General features: G+C 29.3%; 1 protein-coding gene across 3 annotated transcripts in view; it reads left to right on the top strand.

The window, feature by feature from the left end:
* LOC148233490 (uncharacterized) overlaps window positions 1-24,930 on the top strand; it is a 63,962-nt gene that overhangs the window by 28,737 nt on the left and 10,295 nt on the right. For all 3 annotated transcript variants that reach the window (XM_088189724.1, XM_088189723.1, XM_088189722.1), the window contains exons 3-9: window positions 11,406-11,514; window positions 12,337-12,361; window positions 12,428-12,592; window positions 12,659-12,803; window positions 14,496-14,689; window positions 14,749-15,247; window positions 15,312-15,563. In XM_088189724.1, coding sequence (XP_088045850.1) covers window positions 11,406-11,514; window positions 12,337-12,361; window positions 12,428-12,592; window positions 12,659-12,803; window positions 14,496-14,689; window positions 14,749-15,247; window positions 15,312-15,563 — 1,389 coding nt within the window. The remainder of the gene's footprint in view (window positions 1-11,405; window positions 11,515-12,336; window positions 12,362-12,427; window positions 12,593-12,658; window positions 12,804-14,495; window positions 14,690-14,748; window positions 15,248-15,311; window positions 15,564-24,930) is intronic.

Raw genomic sequence — 24,930 nt, 5'->3', positions numbered from 1 at the left:
AATAAAAACATCTAGCGGTCAAGGCAACGCTCAAATCATCAGATACGACCATAATATCCATTATGAGCGAACCACACCAATCTCGCGTGAGGTGGATTGAACAACGAATTTGAAAGTAACATAAAAAAATTCGGTAATACTTTATTCTATAGGCCCTGGGAAAACAATGATTCTGGGCTTCATGACAAAAATGGCACTTTATATATTTTTTAACATCGAAATATTTTAATTAGGCATTATTTACTTGATAATTAGTCGTGTGTTATTTTTTGCTCAGTGTTGCCATATAGTAATTTTCCAGTCAAAATCGTGCCTTTGCGGTGAAAACGCTTGTATTAAATTTTTTTATAACAATATTACGAGTGAGAATCGAATAAAGCATATCTAAACCAAATTTTGATCAATAGGAGAGCGCAAAAATCAATTATCGCTTCACAGAAGTCAAAAATCCACGTCAAAAGCAATAAAATCGTGCCGTCGCCGTCGCAGTGGGAACGCTCGTTACCGAGCGTTCCCACTGCGACGACGCCGACACGATTTTATTGCTTTTGACGTGAATTTTTGCCTTCTGAGAAGTGATAATTGTTTTTGCGCTCTCCTATTGACCAAAATTCGGTTTGAATATACTTTGATCAGCCTTCATATATTAAAAGTATATAGTAATATCGGTAAGGATAGCTATCATATTTTTAAAACATAGTTAATATTGAAATGCAGACAAACTATGGAGCGATATGTGAAATGCTGTACTTATTTTTCCGCTTATTTTCCCCTGATGATAATTTGGCTTAGTTTGAATTTCGGACTTGACCTAATAAAAGTTCTAAAACTATAATTAGTGTTAGTACTTTCATTAGGTTATATTTGGGTTTGAACAGCAACGTTTCGCAACTGTCAAATTGAGTTTTATGGACATTTTAGAGGAGGATATTAGCGCTTTCATCAGTTATATTGTATTCTCGCTAGTAGAAATATATATCTACTGGTGAAAATGTATTTTGACTTTACTAGTGAAAATATAACTTTACTTAAAAATACACATTCACTGTAACATTTATACATCGCATGTAAATAAAAAATGATACATATTTAAATATACATATTACTACATACAAAAAAAATTGAAATTATACAACTGTACTAGCATCTGCCAGATCATTTATATTTTCACTGGTATAAATATATATTAACCAGTGAAAATATATTTCGATAGGTTTTTACTGAAATGGCACATTTTAAAAATATTTTCGGGATAGATTCGAGACTGTTTTTCAAGATTATTCAGATTTCAAAAGTAATGTTTATAAAAAATATTTTATAATGTATAGTTTTTATTTATATGGCAAATACCTTTATTTTAGTATCTGTAATATTTTTGGAACCAAAAAACTTGGAAGATTAAACCGACTATAATGTAAAAACTAAATGGGCTATGCAAATAATAATAACAGATTTAAAATAAATGCATAATCTGTTACTAGGAATTTTTATACCAGTTATTGCATATTTATTGACATATTTTTTTTGTATATTTTTCATAATTTTAATATAATTTATAAAATTATGTAAATATTTTAAGTAAAAACTTAAGAAGATTATCCAGAAATGATATATGCGTTAATATTTACTATAACAAAATAAAGTAAATTTGCTGATAAATTAAATCGCTACTAACACAAAAACCACATGTGTTAAAATTATATAATATTCGATTTTAATAGTAATTTTTAAAATCTTTTACTCTAATTAGTTTTAGATTATATGCATAGTCGATTTAATTCTTTTATATTTTTATTGCAAAGAATAAATTATTTTGATGCAACTATTTGCTGCCAAAAATATTTAACAACATTAAATAAACGTTATTATAATATATACAATTTATAAAGTTAGTAAATAACTGACACTTCCCGCCAATGCTCTAAATAGTCGCAATCACTACCCTTATTCTTGCCTGTTGCGGCCAGGACATCAGCGCTTAAAAACGCCTCTCTTGCACGAGTCATCCAGTTTCTCAACGAGCTTGGAAAAATATATTTAGGTGTGCATTTATGTATAATTATTGCTCGAAAAACCTGTGAAGTCATAATGGCCAGATTTATAATAAAAAAATGGTTATCCAGAAATGATATATCATAGTTTCGCGTCAAACTTATTTATATTATAACAAAATAAAAAACATAGTTTTAGTGTGTTTATAGCTTACAAAAAAACTAATAACATATGTATTTAAAATCAGTGCATAATTTATTTTATTGTTTTGTCTTTTGTGTCAAATAAAATCTACTCAGTGGCGTAGCTATGGTGGGGCGGAGGGGGCGGGCCGCCCCGGGCGGCACTTGCTTGGGGGTGGCATATTCGCGATGGGATTGTTCAGTGTGATTCTGAATGCACTAAAACATATATAAATCCACGAATAACAAGAGCTTTATAATAACCAATTTATTATTTTAATAAATGCTGATTTAAAAATATATGGGGGGGGGGGAAGCGGCAATTTTAAGGATCGCACTGGGCGGCAAATACCTTAGCTACGCCACTGAATCTACTATAACATAATAAATAACATAATCGCATAAAATAATTGTCAAAGAATGTTTATATTTAAAATACAATAAACTTATATTATAAAGTAAATGTTTGTAATTTAGAAATGACATGTCATAGTTTTATGTCAAAATTTAATCGAATATTACAAAAAAATAAAATAATCAGTTAAGTATATTTATAGAATACAAAAAACTGTTAACGCACAATTTACATCAGATAATTTAATATTTGCAGTAAAAAAATTATATTTCAAAGTTTCATGTCAAACTTACTACTACTATAACAAAATAAACTGCATAATCGTATACATATTTACAGCACTCAAAAAACTAATAACATATTTGACATTAATGCATCAGGTTAATAAATATTTGTAGTAAAAACTTATACATTTAATACATTAATGATTTATTATAGTTTCGTGTTACATTTTAATCACTTATAATAAAAAAATCGCATTATTATAATAAAAATAAATCGCTAAAATCTTACTACAGCAATTTATTTTACCATCACTGAATATTATGAACTGAAATCCAAGCAAATTAATATGTAGTCACAAGTAGCTAAAAATACGATAATATAGCAATACTAATTACAGATAAAAAAAGGCTTTTTCTATCTCAAAATAAATATTATTAATACATAAAAGGGCTCTCAAAGTAATATATTAAAGAAATTAAAATTCGCTGATATTTCAAAAAATAAAATTAATCATATCGAAAAATGAAACGTGAAAACTAAAATAACCGTATAATTTTCCATGTATTGTAAGCTTTTAAAACTCTTTTTCTTGCTCCTAATATATATTAAAATTATATATTATCACTGATGCAAATTTTAATAATATATAAACCAAATTCTGCTTCATTTTACCAGAAAGAATTGATTATAACTACTGCTTTAGCTATTTAAATTGTCACACTTATTGAAATTTTAAATTGTTTGAATACACATTCTAACAAGATTAAAAATATTTTGTGTCATACTTATCTCCATATTGAATAGCACAAGACTGCATTGAGTGGCGTTAAAAATTTGGCTATAATACTTGATCGTCAATTACTTGCATACAATGTCTTTCAAACAAATTACAATAAATTCTAACCCAGAATACGAAGTATGCTAATAATTATAATTGTTATTTTTTTCTTAAAACGCGGAAAATCGTTACAACATTTGTCTATTGAATCCCGAAGGTCAAACCCATTGTTTAATATTTCCACAAAAGAGGCGCGTAATTTAACCACGATTTTAATAAAGTAAAAAAATGTACATAGTGCAAAAAGTTAAAAGTTTCTCTGCGCAACAAATTATCGTGTGCGTGGTGATTTGAGCCAATAAAATACATGGTTTATCTATGACCGCGAGATTAAGATTTTTTATGATTATTATAATTTGCGGCTGTGTGGAAAGAAGAAAGGCTTTCGCGGTCAGTTACGTAGGCCGGAAAAATGTTTTGTTTATTATTTACGGACGATTTCACTTTGGTCGGATTCGGCGCCCGAGGCTCTGTAATAATTACAAGATGGGTGAAAAGTGGGCGAATACTCTCGACCAAAAATCGCTCTAATCAACGAGCGACGTGTCGGCGAGTTTGATAAAACGCCACGTGGGTGGCCTTTAAGGTAAACTTTTACCTGGCTCCTAGACATCCTAGGTTTTTTGTACTATTTGTACGGACTGGTCGTATCGAATCTGATGTTTTGATGTTATCATAAAAAACTGGTAAGAATTCAATTTTCTGATTTTTGAATTACCGCTGGATTACCACAATCTAATTTTTTACTTTTTAGAATTAATATTAATTTATTATTTTATTAACGTTTTATATGATTTGTTTGTGAAATTATGAATTACTATTGTAGTGGTCGGTCTCTCACTGTCATGAGGTACCGAAGCTAAAAAGTGTGTGAATACAGTACTCTCAACTTTTAGGGTTTTAATAAATTGTTAATAATAAAAAATAAATAAAAAGAGTATGCTACAAACATACGTATCATACAGTACGCGAAGCGTCAATAAATTATAGAAGTGACGCTCCGCAGCTAAAAAAATAAATAAAATAATCGGTTGTGTGTTTATAAAAACATAAATATTTAATCTAAAAATTACTCACAAACTTTTATCGATAACAACAAATAATATAGTATGTTTGCCTAAAAAGTATTATTTTTCTGGGAATTATTACTTAATGTAAATGGAAAATTATGAGCTAATTTAATAACAACGGGTTTAGTATGATTAAAATTATGTATGGGCTACAAAAAACCTAGTAACAAGATGTGAAACTAATGCATAATTTATATCAGGCAAAAAAACTTATTGATGATGAAATTCTGCATATGGTTTCGTGCCACACTACAAATTTAGATTTTATACATCAAACATTATATTTATAAATAAAGCCAAAATCAACTAATATGATAAAATTATTTTTTTAGTATTTTGTCAACGCAATATTGTTAGAAATTATATATAATAATTGATGATATCTAAAAAATGCGACTTTATTGTATTTTTAAATCGTCACATCTAATTTCTTTGTTAATCTATTATGGTTCATTATATTATAATATTCCATGTGGTGCTATTGAAAATATTATTATTAATATTTTTTTATTTTAGGTGGTTTTAGCAATAATATAAATGTGCGAAAATTAAGAATTCTCGCAGTGATTTAACTAAAACATGGATTACATTACTACCAAGAAATAGTTTATTTATTTTTCATATTTAAATTTTAAAATTAGTTTTGTTTCACAACCACGCACTTAGTCTGCGTTTAATTATCGTTTAATGAAAACTTTACGCCACGTGCCAGTGATTCGCGATCTTTTCGCTCGTGTGACTCTTCTCTGGAACATTAATACACGCACCAATCGACGAGTTACGTATACACAAGTTGTCACACCTATTGTGGGTCATCACTTTAATTGATTATGATATGAAGATGGGCGTAGGCGAGTTCCCACGGCTGCGAAGAAAGTAAATGAGAAGCGGGTCACTATCTCGATGCATTATATTATTCTCTTCTGGATGTTATTAATGAAAATATTGCACGGTTGATGATGTTGATGATGAAGAACAATGTGTGCGTTTCCCATCAAAGCCTCGACTCGAGCAAAAGTGGTGACCCAGTGCGTGCTTTCGACGAAAGTTCCACCTGTCAACGCGAATCTCGGTCACTCGACGGACCCACTTCTTCTTCCACTTCGTGCACATTTCTTCTCAATTATTGCTACGCACTCTTACTTCCGCCCTTGACCGCCAAATGCCTGTCTCGTGCGTACGGCACGATCACGATTTCAGGTGTATTGTCTCGATCGATGAGATCATGTATTTCTAGAGTGGACTGTAGAAATTGACATTGATTCTGCTCAATGTACTGTAGCTTCATTCAATGCGTTCATTGACGACCAACGAGTACTTAAAAAGCCATATATAGTGGACCAAAAAAACGTACAATTTGAATGCTGATTTCGCATGAACCGTTAATGCTATAGAAATAATTAAAAAAGGTCCTATTCTATCCATTTCTATCCGTTAAACAAAAACAAATACACTAAAGATGAACTTTAAATGTATCTCATAAACCATTGATATTTCAAAATATGTTTAGTAAGTAGTTTCCACTAGAATTCCGATAAAATACCAACGAATTTGATACGAATTGTTCAATTTGGAGAAAGCGACTTTTCAGTTACGTGTTTTATTTATTAAATTTCTGTTATTTCATTCTTATATTATTATTTTTGATATTGTATAAATAATTTATAAATGTTGGTAATAAGTTAAAAAGTAAATAACTTTCTGACTGATTTAAAACAACATCAGAAAACGTCTTCAAAACTATCGAATCAAATGTCTGCAAATTTAGATCCATATATTTACAAAACGGCCAACTCAAAAGTATAAAAATATAAAGATAAGCTCAGTAACTCCGAGGTGGGGACCCGACAAAGCCGCGCCGGACAATCCCGCGCCGACTAAGCCGCGTAAGACAATCCCGCGCAATACAACCCCGACATTGCCGCGACGATAAAGCCGCGCCGACATTTCCGCGCAAATCAAAATTATAAAATTGAATAAAATGAAAGAAAATGATTTTTTTTAATTTTAATTATTTTATTTTGTGGACAGCTCTATCACTAGTGATTCGCTTTTTGAACAGTTAGTCATAGATTGGATGATGCTAGACAGTTACAAAATATACCGAAATGAAAATAAATCAATACAATATCATTAAAAAAAGGTTAGGTTGTTTGGTTCTACAGTGAAAGTCGGCGCGAGCGGTAGCGAGACGCCTCCCTTTTCCTATATATATTTGTAATTATTAATAAATAAAAACCATGTTATAAAATGAACTTTGTTTTGACTTTGCGCGGCTTTGTCGGGGTGCCCTCCGAGGTTGGACACTTAGAGATTGGTAGAAAAGCATTTGGACCGAAGAGTCTAACGTTGATTTAAGTTTATTTGTATTAATTAAATAAATATAAATAATATGCATTATCATTATGATTAAATTAAAATAATGTTTAAAACTTGCGGATGCAAAGTTATTAATACTATAAATTATTATTTTTGCAAGAGTTTTGAAATTACTTTCTCGGTAGATAGATGTGATATCTGTTTCTTTAAAGTGCTTGTTTTATTTTTAAATATCAGTTATGATAAAAAACCCTTTATCGCAAAAATGTCTGCTATCCTAAAAGGACTGCTTTTACAATTGTTAGATATTCTTATAACAAATTATGGAAAACTTATTTTATTTTTAAAGTTTTTCAATTTATTTTTCCAATTGTTATTTTGTTGATTCTCATTAGGTTTTTCTTTCTCAAGTTTTGATTGTACAACAATACGTTTTTCGAATAGGAAAATATTACTCTGGCTAGTCACAATAGTTGGAGGAGCATCGAAGTAGACCTGATCACTCACGATCTTTTAAACATCAAGTAAACGGCAGACCTAAAAATGATGCTCATCTCTACTATAAATCATCTTAAAGATGTATATAATACAATGGAGAAAGTTGTGTTTTAACCTGACAATAATTTTTTAAATAATTGTGGACATACAGACAGAACAGAAGCTTAACTCATCGGTGCATATAGGATAACACGCTTCGATATCTGCATCTCGATCCTAGAGTGGAATGCACAGCTGTACTGGTACATCTATGCTTTATCGGCTGTTTCGCAGATAAATCAACGCGAAACCAGTTTCGATCGCGCGCGCCACAGTTCGAGAAGCGGACCGGATCGCCCTTCGTCTCGTCGGGGAATGCGATTCGATTTGTCGGCTGTTTTATTTCCTAAGCAGGGCCGCGAAACAAGTGGGCCGGTTGGCAAAAAGTGGCAAATTGCCTACGAGCTAGGCAGCTGCCTATGCAGCGAATGCCGGCGGCTTCCTGCGGAGAGACGATGATGAATCGCGAATAGGAAGCCTGAGACAAGAAAGCGACACACTAACGTCTCTCGAGGGATCCAAGAAACCAATTATGAGCTCATGGGAACCGAGATAATTACTATTCGATAATTGTCAGCATATATATATAAATAATAAATAAAGAGAGTTTTCCGGGAAATTTATCAAATCAATAGAAACATGCGTCATATATTGTGTTGGGAAATTTGAAAGTTTGAGAAGCGATTTCGACGAAGCTGCTTAGATAATTTAAACAAGTCTGACGCGTTATGATTCTGCAAAGCTTACAATAATCAGAAATGCTATCGCAAACTAAATAAAAAATTGCATCGTCACTTTTCAGGGCCCAGCTGAAATATGTTTTTATTAATCCTATATGAATTTATCTATACCTTATTTACTAATATTTTACTAATATGTGCTATCGCTGAATATAGTGATTGTAAAGATAAAAAAAATTTCACTAAAATTTTTTTTTATTTTTACAATCACTATATTCAGCGATAGCACTGTTTTTTTTACAATAAAATTTAAAAAAATAATTTCACAATAAAATGAAAAAATAAGTAATTAAAACAAAATTATTAATCACTATAGTCTTACTTAGACACAAATTATGCACACCCGAGACTCTGTCAAAAACCCAATAGGTAATAAAAATGTCACCGACGCGTGTCTACCGAAGGACGATCGCCAACCATTGCCTTCGAAGAAATCTACGGCACATCTGCATTTAGTCATCAAAAAAACCCCGACTTATCGCGATAAATGAGCTCTTCTCGGCTTGATTCAAGTAAAAATGACATTTTTTTGATAAGATATGCTTCTTGAAAGTCTTGTCTACAACACTGCAAAAACGCCATTCAAAACATGCTCAAGAAATACTCAAAAATCGACGTTATATTTCATTAATTGAAATGGTGCGCCTGACGCACCTTACGAGTAATATAGACCCAAGCGATGGTGCGTCTCACGCACCTTACGAGCGGCAAGGGTTAATAATACGAGTTTGCTATAAGTACAAATTTAATCGCTTTTACGTCTGGTAATGTTGTATTTATATACTCTTTCTGATGAACCAATTTCTGATCTATTTATGTAAATATATTCAAAAACCGTTTTCTAGTAATAGTAAAATAATCACTAGTAAAAATTCTCTTTTTCTATATATCCACAATAATATTCTTATTCTTTAGAACCCCGCCAAAATATTTAAATTATATTTAATTATTATTTATTGGTTTTTTGTAATGTTTTTGCGCACAATTTGAAAAATTAATTTGCTTTGACGTTGAATAAAATTATGTTTATGTACTTTTTATGAAGATTCCGGGTCTCTCTAATTAATCAAGTCATTAAAGTTCGAATAGTGTAGTCTGTAAGGTCTTAGACTAGTATTCCAGAGGCCACGGGTTCGAGCCTCGGCAGCAGACTAAATTTTTTGATTATAAATTATATGATATCTATTAATTATAAAATATATTGCATATACTAATTTTAGTCTGATGATTATATAATACTTTATTATAGGTTTTTATTATGTCTGATTGACTTACCCATTACCAATTGTAACGCATTAGACTTACGCTTATCAAATTACAAAAGCACACTAAAAAAACCAAGTTTATTTACATTTAATATGAATTACGGATAATGTTAATCAAGTAATAATAAAAATTGTATTCTTCTGCATGTACTCGATTATTTCGTTTTTTGACCCTGCTAATGATTTTTTTAAGTTATCTTTTTATGTTTTTATTGTCAATGTATATTTACTACAATATAAATAAAAATATACAATTTATGAATTCCGCCAAGATCATACGATTTAATGCCGTTAGATTTTTTTATGGGATTACACTTTGATCGTGTCTACGCCAACAAACCCGAAACGTTAGAGCACCTAAAAACCAACATCCGCCAAGTTATAGCCAAGTTACATCGAAAAGTTCGACTGTTGCAAAAGATCCAGTGGTTGATTTTTACTTGATATTATTTTTAAAATTAATAAAATACACAAAATGTTCGATTATAAAAAAAACAAAGATATCCTTAAATTTGTGTTTTTTAAGTTGGATCACCCTCTATAGTTAAATTATTTAAAAATACGTATGGCAAGCACAGTTTTATAAATACTAAAATATAATTAAATAGAAATAATAAATATAACAAAATATATGTAAGGACGGAATAGCGTATTCCGGAACGTTTCAGACCAGTAACTGTGAGGTTGCGGGTTCGAGCCTCGACAGCGGCACTCGAATTTGTATAAATTTATTCATTATATCTGATTGACTCAGTTGGTACAGATTTTCCCAACATAATTTCATAATTTCATTATATATAATATATGTTAGATAAATTATATTTTCACTAGTAGAAATATTTATTATTTATTCACGCAGAAATAGTGATTCATTCAAAGCTGAGTTTTCTTCTCTAGATTAGTTAAAAGATGATTTATGATTGTAGAGACGTACGAAAGTCACCACTATCTAAATAAAATGTGATAAATCCTGTATCGAAAACTTCAAACTGATCACCGTTTCTTCGGCACTTAATAAGTTGTTTGATATACTTTTTTATAGAAACATATATTCACAATCACTGTTAGCAAGCGCTAGTAGACCAAGAACACGGGTTTTGTTCGCGTCGTTCCATGTTCAATAACATCAAAAGCAGTGACAGAATCCTTCGATTCCAAAAATCTAAGTCGATGAAGTCTATACTGAATTTCAAAGTCTGTTTGTTCTTTTGTTTTGTTCTTTTGTTTTGTCACAGTTCTGATTTGATAAATTCTGTTTATTCATGTAACCGAAAAAATTGCATAAGTTAGCACACAATATACTATGTATACTAAAAATGTATGTTAATAATTTGTAGCGATTTATTATCATTTAATATGTAATGAAAATGATTTTATTTTGATTAAAAATTTGACGATATTTATATATTATTATAAAAAAATAATGATACGACTAAAATCAGTTGAAGTATTTAATTACTTAAGTAATAAATACAAGTATGTTCACGATATATTTTATGGAAGATTATTTCAATAAAATCTAACTCATTTACGACTTTTTCAGTAGCTTATGAATGCCTTTATAATTAGTGTAATTTTAATATTCACATTAAAACAATGCGTATCATTTCTGTTCGACTGTTTTTTCTTTTCCTTTTCTACGGACAGAATCGCACAGCTCTCATACTAATTGCCTTACGTTTTTGCCGGCTTGTGTGGAAAACCATCGTTTGTTCGGTAAACAATACGAAACTATGTCTAATATTTACCAGAACCCATTGTCTGTCAACATTGTGACAAATGATCTTACGCCGACGGACGTCTTTAACGCTTTCGTCACTTATTACATCGTTTGCAATTATTTGCTAATTTTATTATATATTTTATGTTTCATAAATTTCAGGTCGGAGACCAAGTGGTCAGGGTCAATGGCTTCAGGGTTGGAGACGCTTTGCACAAGGAGCTACTGAACCTCATCTCTGGACTCAACTACCTCAAACTCAAAGTCAGACGTGAGTAACATTTTTTAAAGAATTACTAATACAATAAATAATAATCCATACAATGTTGCCCAAATATTTCTAAGAAAGCAATTTTGATACAATATTTTCATTCGTAATTTTCCTGGTATCGTTTCTGATATGTAATTTCGTATTGAATAAATAATTACTCTATCGATTGCTTTTCTTGTGGTCTAGTACTTAGCTATGCCATTTCCGTTTAGACGTTCTTTAATAAATAATAATATTATTGCATTATATTTATCAAGAACTAGTTGTTTATTAGATTAACGATGCTATATATTTTTGCTAATGTTAATATTTTTTTAACCGTTCTTAAACTGAATAATGCTTATTACATTGAGAAATTTTATTACTTTTTTATTATTTCCAGTTAGGTTAGGTAAGTTTAATTGGTTTAAGGTAATTAGATCAGAGAAACTTATTCCAATATAACCGTGACAAATTGTTAAGGTTAAATATTATGTCAATGTTAATTATTATTTAGGTTGTGTTTAATTATTTTTTTTAGATAACTTATAATTTTTATTTTTAAATTAGTTTATTATATAAACCACTAAAACACATGCTAATTAAATAATATAATCAAATTAAGCTTTATAGAGCAGTTCTTTGAACTTGATATTAAGAGCGAAATAAAATGCAAATATTAAACGCGTTTAAAAACATACATTATACACTACCAAGTATGAAATAGACATCACACTTGGTCAACCAACCGTTGAACTCTTCGCGTCGAGGGTAATGGTTCGGATTTTGACCATCTGAGTCACGTTTCCTAAAGAATAACATTACTTTTATTTATTTTTACAGACGTGGGGATGATACCGGTCAAAGAGTAAGTTAACAATTGTTTTTTAATACAAAAAAATAGTTTAAACTAATAATCGATATTATTTTAAAGTAAACCAAGCGATCCTTTGACATGGAGAATGATACCTGAAACTATGCTTCATTCGGAGACAATCCTTAGATCTTCACCGCCTCTGATAGGAGTCATCAAAGACGATAAACCAAAGGACGTACGATTGACTCTATACGTTCCCTCAAGATCAAAATTAGGATGCGGGTCAGTATTTACACGCTTTAATACCACGTTTTATACATTTTTTAACTAGTATTTATGATTTTATAGAATTTGCAAAGGACCAGATTGGCGACCTGGGATTTTTGTGCAGTTCACAAAAGAAAACGGAATTGCCAGAGAATCCGGACTTAGACCTGGCGATCAAATTATGCAATGCAATGGAATTGACTTCCGAGACATACAGTTCGGTGAAGTGAGTTTTTTTACGTATCATTACCTAAAATTGCTGTTATGCAACGCTAACGTTTAGGTAAAAGGTGATTGTTGTATTTATTTTGTTTGTGAGACATCTGTTGGAGAGTGGTGTTAATAAAAATATCATAAACGATATTTTATAGTAACTCTATTTAGCAACAGATGGCTTTTTTCAAAGCCTATTTATATAATTTATTCTTATACAAAATTTAATAAATTAAACGAAACTACAACATATTATAATATTGAAATATAATATTATTTTTGATTTCTCAAAAATTGGTTTAAAAAACTGCACCTTAGCAAGTAAATAAGATAAACTTCAATGACGAATACCTGAAAATTCTGGGTTCGAAATGTGTTTTTTTAATGTTTATAGTGTATGAAAGAACAGAATTAATTAATATTATATAATTATATTTTTAATGGATTAAGTTTTCCTAAATTTTCCTATTCTTACGGATGGATATCGTAATGAATAATTAAATTAAGCTAGATCGTGCATAGTATATTAAATAATATATCTATTATTAGTTTTGATCATTGCTTAAAATAATTAAAATAAATGTCACTGCTTTACAGACTATTTTTATTTATTTACCAGGCGCGTACGGTGAGATACATTCCCTTTCGCTCGCTCGCGGGTTAAGTATAAGGGCGTGCGGAACGCATGTAACGCACGCCCTTATCACTTAACACGGGAGCGAGCGAAAGGGAATGTATCTCATCGTACGCGCATGGCTATTTACCCAGTTTTAACACATTGGCTAACGCCTATCATGTTGTAACAGACGATTACCAATTAATAAATTAATAAATAAAAAGAAAATGCATGATAGTAAATTGTAGATTTTTTTTATATACACATTTTGACAGGAATTCGTTTAATCTCACTTAGATATGTCAATAAATACATATATTTAATTATTTTAATTTTATATTATTTGATATATTATATATCTAAATTTTAGTATAAAATATGATGAGAATTATTGTGTAATATGAAATATAAAGCGTTATTACATTGTTGAGATATTTTGCATTACATCAGCATTTTTAATATACTATTATTATTATAAGCACCCAGATTCATGTTTAACGTATGAAGTTAGTTAAGAGTGAAATAATGATCCATTGAATTAATTTTATATGTTTAAAAATTGGCCGTATAATTTTTGCAATATTGAATATCAACTTAACGCAGTTTTGCGCCACATAGTATCTAAATTTAGAGATTAATATGACTAGGCCAGATCGAACGATAGAAGTAAAGCTGCTATTTTCATCGTCTTCCTCGGTCAATTTGGCGTAGCTCCGCTTGCCAATTCGGATATAATCAGAAGCAAAGTGGTAATTCTGAATGTAGTGACGGACGTAAATTCCGTACTAAAGTGATTTAGTACGTCAGTTTTTTATCGAAAAATTGGTAAAGTCAAATGTCTTTGATCTTCTGATTAATGCCGATGATTCGGAGCGAAACCAGACTCTTTTTAATTGTCAAAAGCATATTTTATTGGGCTCTGCGTAGGAAAATCTTTACTGTATTAATTGTATATTATAACAATCTTAGTTAGGAAAAAGGAGATTTTCTTTCTTCTTATAACTTATTATAATCATATTAATGACAACCCTACATTAAGATGTTTTTTATTTAAAAATAATTTTAATATATATTTTTATATTTATTTAGGCCGTATCATTGATGAAGCAAGCCAAACGCTTAGATTTATGGATCAAGACTGGTGCAGGACTAGATTTATTCCCAGGTGAATCGAGTGGATATAACAGTTCTGCCTCAAGCGCTACCGGGGATCAAAGTCCGTCTAGTTCGGATCACAAAAGACTTTCAATTGTCAAAGAAGAAAGTTTAGATCTAGAAGATAGGTATGTATATTAAATGCAATCTTATATATTATGTATATCTTAATCAAAATTATTTTTAGACTTACACAATTAGACAGTGGAAGGTATAGAATCAAAACATGGGAGCACAGGAACTTCGAGTGGGACAGAGAGATATCGATCAAAGAGAGCGACTCTGAATGCGCTAACGACTATTGCGAAACTCAAATGCATAAGCCTGTGTATACCAACTTCGAAAAGGATAGATTGGTACCGCAAAATAGGACGATAATCAATCTATCAGAAAATGGAACTACGATACAGACGAACTACGTTTTGCCTTCCGAGGAGAATTTAGGCATTGATAGAAAGATTATAGTTTCTCCTAAAGCAGACAAGAAAACTGTTGTAGTAGATGTGCACAGAAGCGAGTTTGAATTTAAAGAAAATAATAACGTGACCAAAATTGAATGCTCTGTGAGTAAGCCTACATTGAAAAAGGTTCCGTCGAATAGCAGTTTCGATAGCGGTAGTGCAACGAATAGTTCTTCCAGTAGTTTATCCAGCGCTATCGCTTTAGAACTGCAGAGAAGATCACAGGTACGTTTTAAAATTGCCAATGTTTTGTTACTAATATGCTTTATTTATTTTACTTATTTTACAGAGAACCAAAGAAACAAGCTCATGCATCGCTCAAATGGAAGAGTCTAGAAAAAACAAGATATTGAAAGGAGTGGACGATGAGAAGAAACATAAGCATGATGCGTTGATGGATGAGTTTAGAAAAGCTCATAGGAAAATGTTCTCTGGAAATTCCAAAGCACCGGATGTGATTGATTGTATTAAAGAAAAGCGACAGGAATCTGAAAATCAACCAGATTTGAAGCGCGATCATCACTTCACCCATACGACAACAGTGAGTACCACTTTCATATAAATTATTTTCTATAGAAGTTTAATTTGCTTATAGTGAGATATTTACGAACGGAATAGCGCAGTCCGTAACGTTTCAGACTAGTAACTCTGAGGTTGTGGGTTTGAGCCACGGCAGCAGCATCGAAATTTTATATATAAAAATGCGCTTTTATAAAACCGATCCCAGCTGCAAAGTACCATCTATTGAATATAAATTAAAATACATATCATAATTTTTCACCGATTACCAAACTTTCAGTCTGGTGGTTAATACTTACATATTAGTTAATACTTACCCAGTTGGTACAGATTTACCCCGTTGTAACGCTTTGGGCTTACAGCAGAAGATTTAAAAATAAATTAACATATGAGCATTATAAATTGCATTAACACTGATTAGATATTTAGATTTTTGTGGCGTGTTAATATTATAGTTAAATAACTATGATATAAATAGGTTTGTTTTTAGATTTTTTAGAGTTAATATAAATAATTCCTTTAAAAAATTGTATTTTGCAAAGCCTGAGGGTGCACGCGTTTATTTTTATGGTTACAAAGAGTTGTCTGTCTGTTCTTACCATAATACTATGTCACATAGTATACAAGTCTTCTTAAAGATCAGTTTGAACTCTTAGAATTCAGGTGATCGCATAGCTGGACCATATTCGAAGGTTGAAGAATGAAAGCTGTTGCTTTCTTAGATGCGATTTAGTATAGTTTCGCTTAATGAGAATCTTTTACTTAGAAAATTAAATACCTAAAGATTTTATTTTGTATTTTCTAATATTTTATGATTTTATTTTAGATAAGTCATTATTAAAATTTTAAATAGTAAATTAAAAATAAATATAAAATTAATGATATATATGATTAATAACAAAAAAATAACTAGAAAATGAATAATGAGTTTTTGCATCTTTTATACGTATCTTGGTTAAGTTTTTCAAACTGATCTATTATATTGTTTTAAAATGGCGGGCATCCTAACTATGTTTAAAAAATTAAGAGAAAAATGTAAATAGATCAAACAATATATTTGTAAATTAAAAAAATACTTTAGATATGCAGTAATACTTCGTTACATAATCTCTAAGTCATACCAAAGATTGGGTTAAGCTCTTGGTATTTTAGTGACTTTATCTAGGCCAGATCAAACGATCGCATAAAAGCGGCTACTTATCTCGAGCTTTTCAGGGTTGTTTTAGTCAATTCCACTTAGCTCCAATTAGTGCAAGTGAAGTTGGAAGTTCTTAAAAAGTAATTAATAAATGCTGTCTTTTGATTTAAATATATTTTAGATTTAGAAAATGTACAATGATCTTTCCAGTCATAAATATTTTGACTAATTTTGATAATTTGGGGCGTAATCAGACTCTTATACAATTGTCTTACACAGATCTTATTATACAGTATTACAGATAAAAATGGCAACGTCGTCATTTTATGAAATCTGTAATCCAGGTTTTGGTAAAAAAAAATATCCACCGCATTCCTTTGCATTTTGCGCCGACCTTTAAGTGCCTTGTTTAAGGGAATTTACAATTCAAACACCACTTAAATAGGCAATATTGTTTTGTTTTTATGAAGATCTAGAGAAGGCAAACAAATCAATTAGTTTTACTCGACTATTTTAGTCTTTCGCTACTGATTTCCTAGCAACGATTATGGGTGGTCCTGATATATATTCATCCCAGAAGATATAACTTTCTGCAGTAACGTTCGTTAACTTAATAGTGAATGATTTAAAATAGCAACGCACGATCGTGTTTCAAGCAAAAAAATTAAGTATAAAAGATACGTTTTTTTTTGTGTCCCATGCTTTCAATATATACTTGATTTTCGACGAAATATATCCATATTAATTTAGATACTGTGTTTTGTTATTATCAACTGATAGTTTAAATTATGTACAGAAATAAAATAGTTTTATTTTACGTGTATGATATGGAGCAAAATATAATAAAAAAATATTTAGCCAAGACTTGAACCATTTATTTTTAGAATATTTTTGTTGCTATGTTTGTTATTTTAATTGTTTACTTTATGTACTTACTGCTAATACTTTTATAATATATTTTATTCCTAAATATTCATTTATAATATGATATCTATCGAGTAATGTTTTATCTAATTATCTACACAACATAAATTCCGTACAGATGTCTAATTATATTTAATTTAATTACTTATGAATTGGCTATTAAGATTATTTTAAATCGATATCTTATCTGGAAACCTTATCAAGTGTGATTTACGATGTTCCATTTAATCAGAACTCGAGACGTTCAATGTTTTTATATTTTTCACATTGAATCAATTTTCCAGATGACCATCACATATGAACATGAGCCGAAGGTTGTTATGTACATATCATTTATAAATAAATGAATAGCTCACACTTTAATTGGTCACGCCAACTTTGTACAGCACAAACGGTCACGTTTATATTGTACCCCCTGTAGTACAATAGTCTTCTCGATTCTATGATTGGTTTTGCAATCTTATCGCGCGATTATTTTTACGGCGTTTCTTCAGGCCTTTCAGGCCAATTTCTATTTGCGCAATTTTGCGATAGTAAACGTTCCGATTCGGTGTGCAAAGCATGCGGGTCGTAAAACGGCAATTGTTTTACGTAATAATAATAATTAAAAATGAGGTTATGACAATTTTTCAGTGCGCCGCCACCACTGTTTAACATCTTCGATATTTTTTATACTAAATATTTTTATATAATCGCGATTAGATTTCCCTTTGTTTTACTTCCCAATTGTTATATAAGTACGTCAAATTAACGAAAAATTGTAGCATAACTTATATAAAGTGTTTTTTAACACTTTTCCACGCCCAGGTAATTTAATAATAAGCAATAGGCGACACGCAACGATTTAACACTTTGCGCTCGTAACGTTATTTCACGTGCTAAGCAGCAAAGCGATTGCGAAATGTTTCAAAATGTCACATTCCATTTATTTGTAGATTATCTGGGCTACACTTATAATCTTATAGAGAAGAACAGAGTTACTTAACCATTTTTATTAGTAAGAACTCAAATATAATCTTTTCTTATAACATTAAAAGAATTAACTTTAATTACTAATAAACATGATTTGATTATTTAATTTTTTTACTGCATATTCAAATCTAACATAGTAATTTAATTACTGATTAAACTGTTCGTTTAATAGCAATGAAGAACATTCCAAAACGACTGTATCACAGATATAATATTTTTTTGTACGATATAGTATTCGTGGTAATAAAAAGCTAGCACAATCAAATGTAACCTTGATATTGTAATAAGAAATGATATTTCTGTAAAATACTGTAAAACTGTAATTTATAAAATACTGCCGATTCAATAAAAAAAATATAAAGTGTGTAATTAAATTCAATGTTTAACTGTAGAAGGTTAATAATAATAAATTTTTACCCAAAAAAGTAGTGACTAAAAATTTTTACTAAATTACAATATTTTATATTTAAAAAGTCAAATCATAAAAAAATTATGTCGTAACTAAAGAATATGAGTGTTTCATTAAATGCTTTATAAAATAAATAGTTTTTATAAAATATGTCAAACACTTTATATGTTACAGTAAAATTCAATAGTTTTGCCTTTTAATAATAAAAATATTGGCAAAAATTGTTTTTCTGTGTACTGAGAATATTTTTAATTTAAAAAAGCTTTCTATTTATATTTTAAAGAAAAAAGTGTTGTAAAATAGTTCATATTTTATTTCTTGAATATTTATTTGTAGGATTTATTAAATAATTAGTAGCAGCCAAATAATTTTTTAATGATACAATTAATTTAAAAATACACGTGCTTCGTTTACGAACTATATCACAAAAAATGTAATTGTGGGTAGGTGGGTAAAGGGACAGAAGGGGGGGGGGGTATTTTTAGTATATATTTCATCTTATTAATATTTTAATTACGGACAATACATAATATTATTTGTTAAAAATGTTGAAGTATGTAAGTAGTAAAACTTATCGCTACGCGGCCTCATATAGCATACATATATAAAACGTGAAATGATATAATTTACTATAAAACATCTTGATTTTTTTAAATATCAAACTTCAATAGAATTAATTTAGTAATAGTTTTTAAATATAACTAAATATATAAAAGAATTAATAAAACTATGAATGAGTAGATTTTATTTTTTTTAAACTGAGGTAAAATGTTGTAATTTGTAACTTAAGTTACTGATTTTCGTATCAGAATATTTTTTTTATTCACAATTCCTTAATAAAACGGAACACGTAATATAAAGCTCAGTAATATAAAGCTTTTTAATGTCGGGACCATTCATAATTGTTGTATCAAAATTAGTTTTTAAAATCTTTATATTATAAAATTAGTTTCAAATTTGCTTTACGCGGATCGAATATAAGAATTATATTTTTATATATTTATTGCGAATTTTTCGTTGCAACTTGTTAGCCTAGTACGTTACAACGGTGTAAACACCGTAAAAATAGTTACCAAGCATCCATGGATTGCGCATTACATAGAATAATTTTTTTAGTGGTTTTAAACCTACATATTATAGAGATTGTAAAAATATTTACAATATACTATCACACAGTTTAATTTTATTTATTAATTACCAATCTTCTGTTGCAACATGAGAAACGTTAGCTTTATGAGTTAAAATGTAAAAAACACAATCAACAATCAAAGTCTATAAAGCAGTGACATATATTTTTATTAATTTATAAAAATAATTTAATAAAACTTACAATCAATATATGTCACTATGCACGACCTAACTATTATATTTTAAATGTTCATCACGTTATTAATCTGTTGGGTTAAGATAATTTAGTAAAATCTAATCTGTGATGATCTATCGGATATATAATTATATAATAATCATTTATTTCAATCTCACAGATACTGGTTTTTAGACATTAATCAGAGATTCTTACTTACTTGCTCCAGAGGGGCACCAGATTGATATATTTTAAAGATGTCACTTTGTATGTCCTAGTTTAATTTAATTTTAAATATTTAGAAAATCTTATATGTGAAATTTAATTATATATTAATAATTTATTTCGTTATTTATAACTGTTAATAGATACCATTTAATAGATGTCCGCTTAGGTATAAAATCGTTTGTTTTTTGCCGACGAGTCAATAATTTATATTAAAAATGTCCAAAGGACATAAATTTCTTCATTTTTTTCATAATAACATTTTAGAAAGCAACGATTATGGATGGTCCTGATATCGTAATGAAAAAATTAATAATTTCGAATTAAAATAATATATTTATAAACATGTTACTAGTAATAAGAATACTATTGAATTGGTATATATGATTTTAATTTAAAAAATAATAAAACAACATTAGAATAGTAAAATAAAAAATAGCCAGCAAATAAATAATAGCAATACAATCTATTTTTACAAGATTTTGCACTTTATAAAAAAAAATGCTCTTATACTTATCTCGGTTAAGTTCGTTTTCTAAAATGATCTACTATTGTATATTGTTTTAAAATTGCGGTCATTAAAAAAATCATCAATTTGTTTAACAATATCTGAAGAAAAAAATAAAGAGATCAAAGATAATAGATTTTTAACCAAAAAAATAGGTGTATGTATTTTTATATACAGAAATCTACACATTTCTTGTGGTTTTTGCTAAATCCATTGCACTTTTTTTTTCGTTATACTCATTGTATATATGTTTTTTATATTAAATTAAAACTAAAAACACGTGAACTGGCCGACAGCTTAGTTTTACGAAACAAGTCTACTGGATGTACATTTATTTGACTACCAGATGATACCAGAACTTTAGTAAAGATTTCTCATTCAGAAATTGATAACAATACTATCACTTCTCACTTAAAATAGCGATAGTTCAGTCGAACTTGCAGAAATCGGAGATACATTCAATCTTCCAATTTTAGAATTTTGAGCAAATCAGTCAGTTTCACTTTGACTGTCATCCTGAATCAACAATAGTCGAATTCTATATTTAATGATAACTACAACGACGTACTACGGCATTAAAAGTCACGTATATTGTGTAAATATTAATTTTGCACAAATTGTGAGGCCATATTTTAATTTGTTGTAACACAGGGGCTTAGCGGCTTAAAAAAACAGCAAAACATACGTGCAATATCGTCGTCGTCGTTGAACGAACATTATTATTATATAATAAAAATAATACAATCAAAAATTATTATATAATAATAATGCTGGCAAATAAATTCAATATAAAAAGTTCACAAAATAATCAACAGAACATTATTTATTAGTTTATGTACATATATCGTACTATTATAGTATGATTATATGAAATATTATTAATCCAATTTTTTATTTATGGATTTGATTCGCTTATAAAATACAAGCGTGTAATTAAAATTCAGAATTAGACCGATAAAGGTTAACAGTAAGCAATTTTCACCCAAAAATTAATTACACACGCGTCAAAAACGCCATCAATTTATCTGTAATTGTGTTCCGCTTTTCAACGATCGAAATCTCAACGATCATCTGATTCGTACATAAAGACCAGAAATCGCTATTGTGCTAAACGAGACAAGATTGTTCTTATTCTTGTTCTCGTTGCTATTTTTTTGCTTCTCAACGCACACGTGGGAAAAATGTTTCATCTCTACTTCTAAATCAATTATCGCCGACCGGTTAGCGCAATTTCGCTCGTTTCTATCGTTAAATTGTCCAGCGATACCTTTGCCTTTTTATGGAATGGATATAAATCCCATTCGCTTCCTATCTATCCACCTGGTGTGACCTTGATATTCTAATTGTCTGATACGGTGGGCGAAATGCCATTATTCGCAAGTGATAAATGAATAAGTAGGCGAATTTTAACGATGTCTAGGTCGTTATTATTAACATAGCTGTTTTGTCCAAAACCGTTTTGGTAAAGTGGTTTCATTATTTTGGATATGAAAATAATTTTCCTAGACCTATTAATACAATAAATATACTTAAACATGTTAATATATGTACATAGTTACAATTCATAAAGTGAAACTATCAATAGTGATTTAAATATTAAACGAAATTGCCATTCTCACAAATGTACAATATTTACAATGCCAAGATTAGGTTGTAAATGTGTTAGTAGTTCAACAAACTTTCTTTAAAGCTTCACTTTTATGAATCTGAAAGACAGAAATCGTTCTAATATCATTATTACTTTTTATTATTACATAAATGGTGTGAAGTTAAAATAACATATTTTGTGATTCTTAAATAGTTTAAAATAAAAATATTTAATCAGCAATTAGTGAAGCGTTAGAGAATGCAATTCTAAACTATAATTAATAATGAATAATACTCTTACATAACTATTACTTAAAACAATGCTGAGACTATCGTAGCAAAGATTAGTACCAACAATGAATTAAGAGGAACCAATCATTAACAAACAAAGATTAACGAGCTTGAAAATTAACTAAGATAATATTTAGTGACTAAATTATTGGATAATTATATCTTGAATAGACAAATGTTAGTTCATCTTATATACACTAGACTAATAAAAGTAAAATCGTGATAAAAAACACTTTATTTAATGGAACAAGGCGGTAGTTAAGAGATGAACTTACGAGCAGTGAAATTAACCTCGCGTGATATATCTGAATATTGCAGAGAGTTTATAGTTGGAAAATGATCATTTAGAAAGAGAGATTCGCGTTTTCACTCTTTACCTAGCGAATCAATCAATTTTGGTTTCGGATCAATTGGCACACTAACTAGGCCCAGATAAGATTAGAAGAGATTAGACAAAATAACACCAATAGAACAATGGCCTGTTTTTCCAATAATAATAATTCCATCATGGTTATGAATAACAGCAAATTCTTGCTTACAAAGTCATGGTCTAATTTTTTTTATTTGAGTTGGATGAATAGCACCGAGAAACCAATATACTTTTAGCGTTTGAGTTGTAAATGAGGAAAATTATTTTAATCTTAGGCTACTTTTTTGCCTTTCTGTGAAGTTTAATTCTGACGTAATAGGACATTATGCGGAAAGATATCTGAGTTTTTTCCCAGATGCAGATAAGAACAATTTAGACTTTACTTAGTGGGTCGTTTGATAAACAATAATAATATTATGTTATCCATATAATATTATTTCATCGATACTTTAAAAGTATTTTTAAAATCACCTTATTTTAATAGTTCAATAATTGAAATATAAATGCGGAAAAGCGTAACATCCTAATATAATGACTTTAAAAGCTTAGAGGCCTAGATCGTTATTGTAGATGTGTGCAACACTTGCACGCGCTCGGGCACGCACGCTGAGTCTAGGATTGCCGCATATTTATTTTAATAATATTTTTTTAGCATTCATAATTTTTAAAGACACGTGATTTATTGTCGGTTAAGATAGCTTTTCGTAGCTTTTTAATGGTTTTCATTTTTTTATGAAGTTTTAAATTTTTCATAAAAAAATTATATCTAGGAAATTATATTCCACAAAAACAGCCAAGGTGACGATAGTCATCAACGTTAATTACCATATGCATTTCCTGTCTGTATTTTATTATTTTAATAATAGAAACACGATTTAGTTAAATTAAAAGTAAATGAACGTTCAAAATGCTAACATTAAAATTCTATTAAAATTAGTCATTGCTGGGATTATATTTAACTATAAAATAAAAATAATCTATAATGCTATAGTTTGAAATATTGAAAAGACACATGTGTGCTTATTTCTAATTTTAGATTGTATTGCTATTAAATTTATTGTTTATGTTAGTATTAAATAATTATATGTTAAGAATCACCAAAAATTGGCAAAATATTACTTTTTAATTATTAGAAGTTATTTTATTGTCATTCTTAAAAAATCAGAACTTTCACATTTTAATATAGCAATTTCTACGTTACGGAGTAAATTGCGTGACATGGCAACCCTAAATCGGCCATTTTAAAATATGAAATAATAAATAGGTCAAAGCGTCGTAGAATACCATTTTTTATTATGGCCATAACAATCGCTTGTACGACCAAGAATTATGAATGAAATAATACTGCAAACAAATTAATAAGCACTATAAAAATTGTTTGCCACAGAGATAAGATATCAAAAAGTGTATAATTTTTAATACATATTTCATTTAAATTGGCATTTTTGTATATATTATAATACATTTATTTTGTGCTTGAAGTTTTAATTATATTTTTAGAGTAAATCTTTTTATTTATTATAACTTTTTCCCATCTTTTTTTATCTATTTTATATATTTTTTGCTTAAAACTTTAAACATATTTTTCCTTTTAATCATTATTTTTTAACCAGAGATTTTTTAATTCTGAAAATTGTTCTTTTAATATCTAATCATTATTTT

Source organism: Plectrocnemia conspersa, unplaced genomic scaffold, assembly GCF_051122295.1.
Source record: "Plectrocnemia conspersa isolate PC_06_02 unplaced genomic scaffold, ASM5112229v1 ptg000008l, whole genome shotgun sequence".
NCBI lineage: Eukaryota > Metazoa > Arthropoda > Insecta > Trichoptera > Polycentropodidae > Plectrocnemia > Plectrocnemia conspersa.
This window is presented reverse-complemented; position numbering and strand designations above follow the sequence as displayed.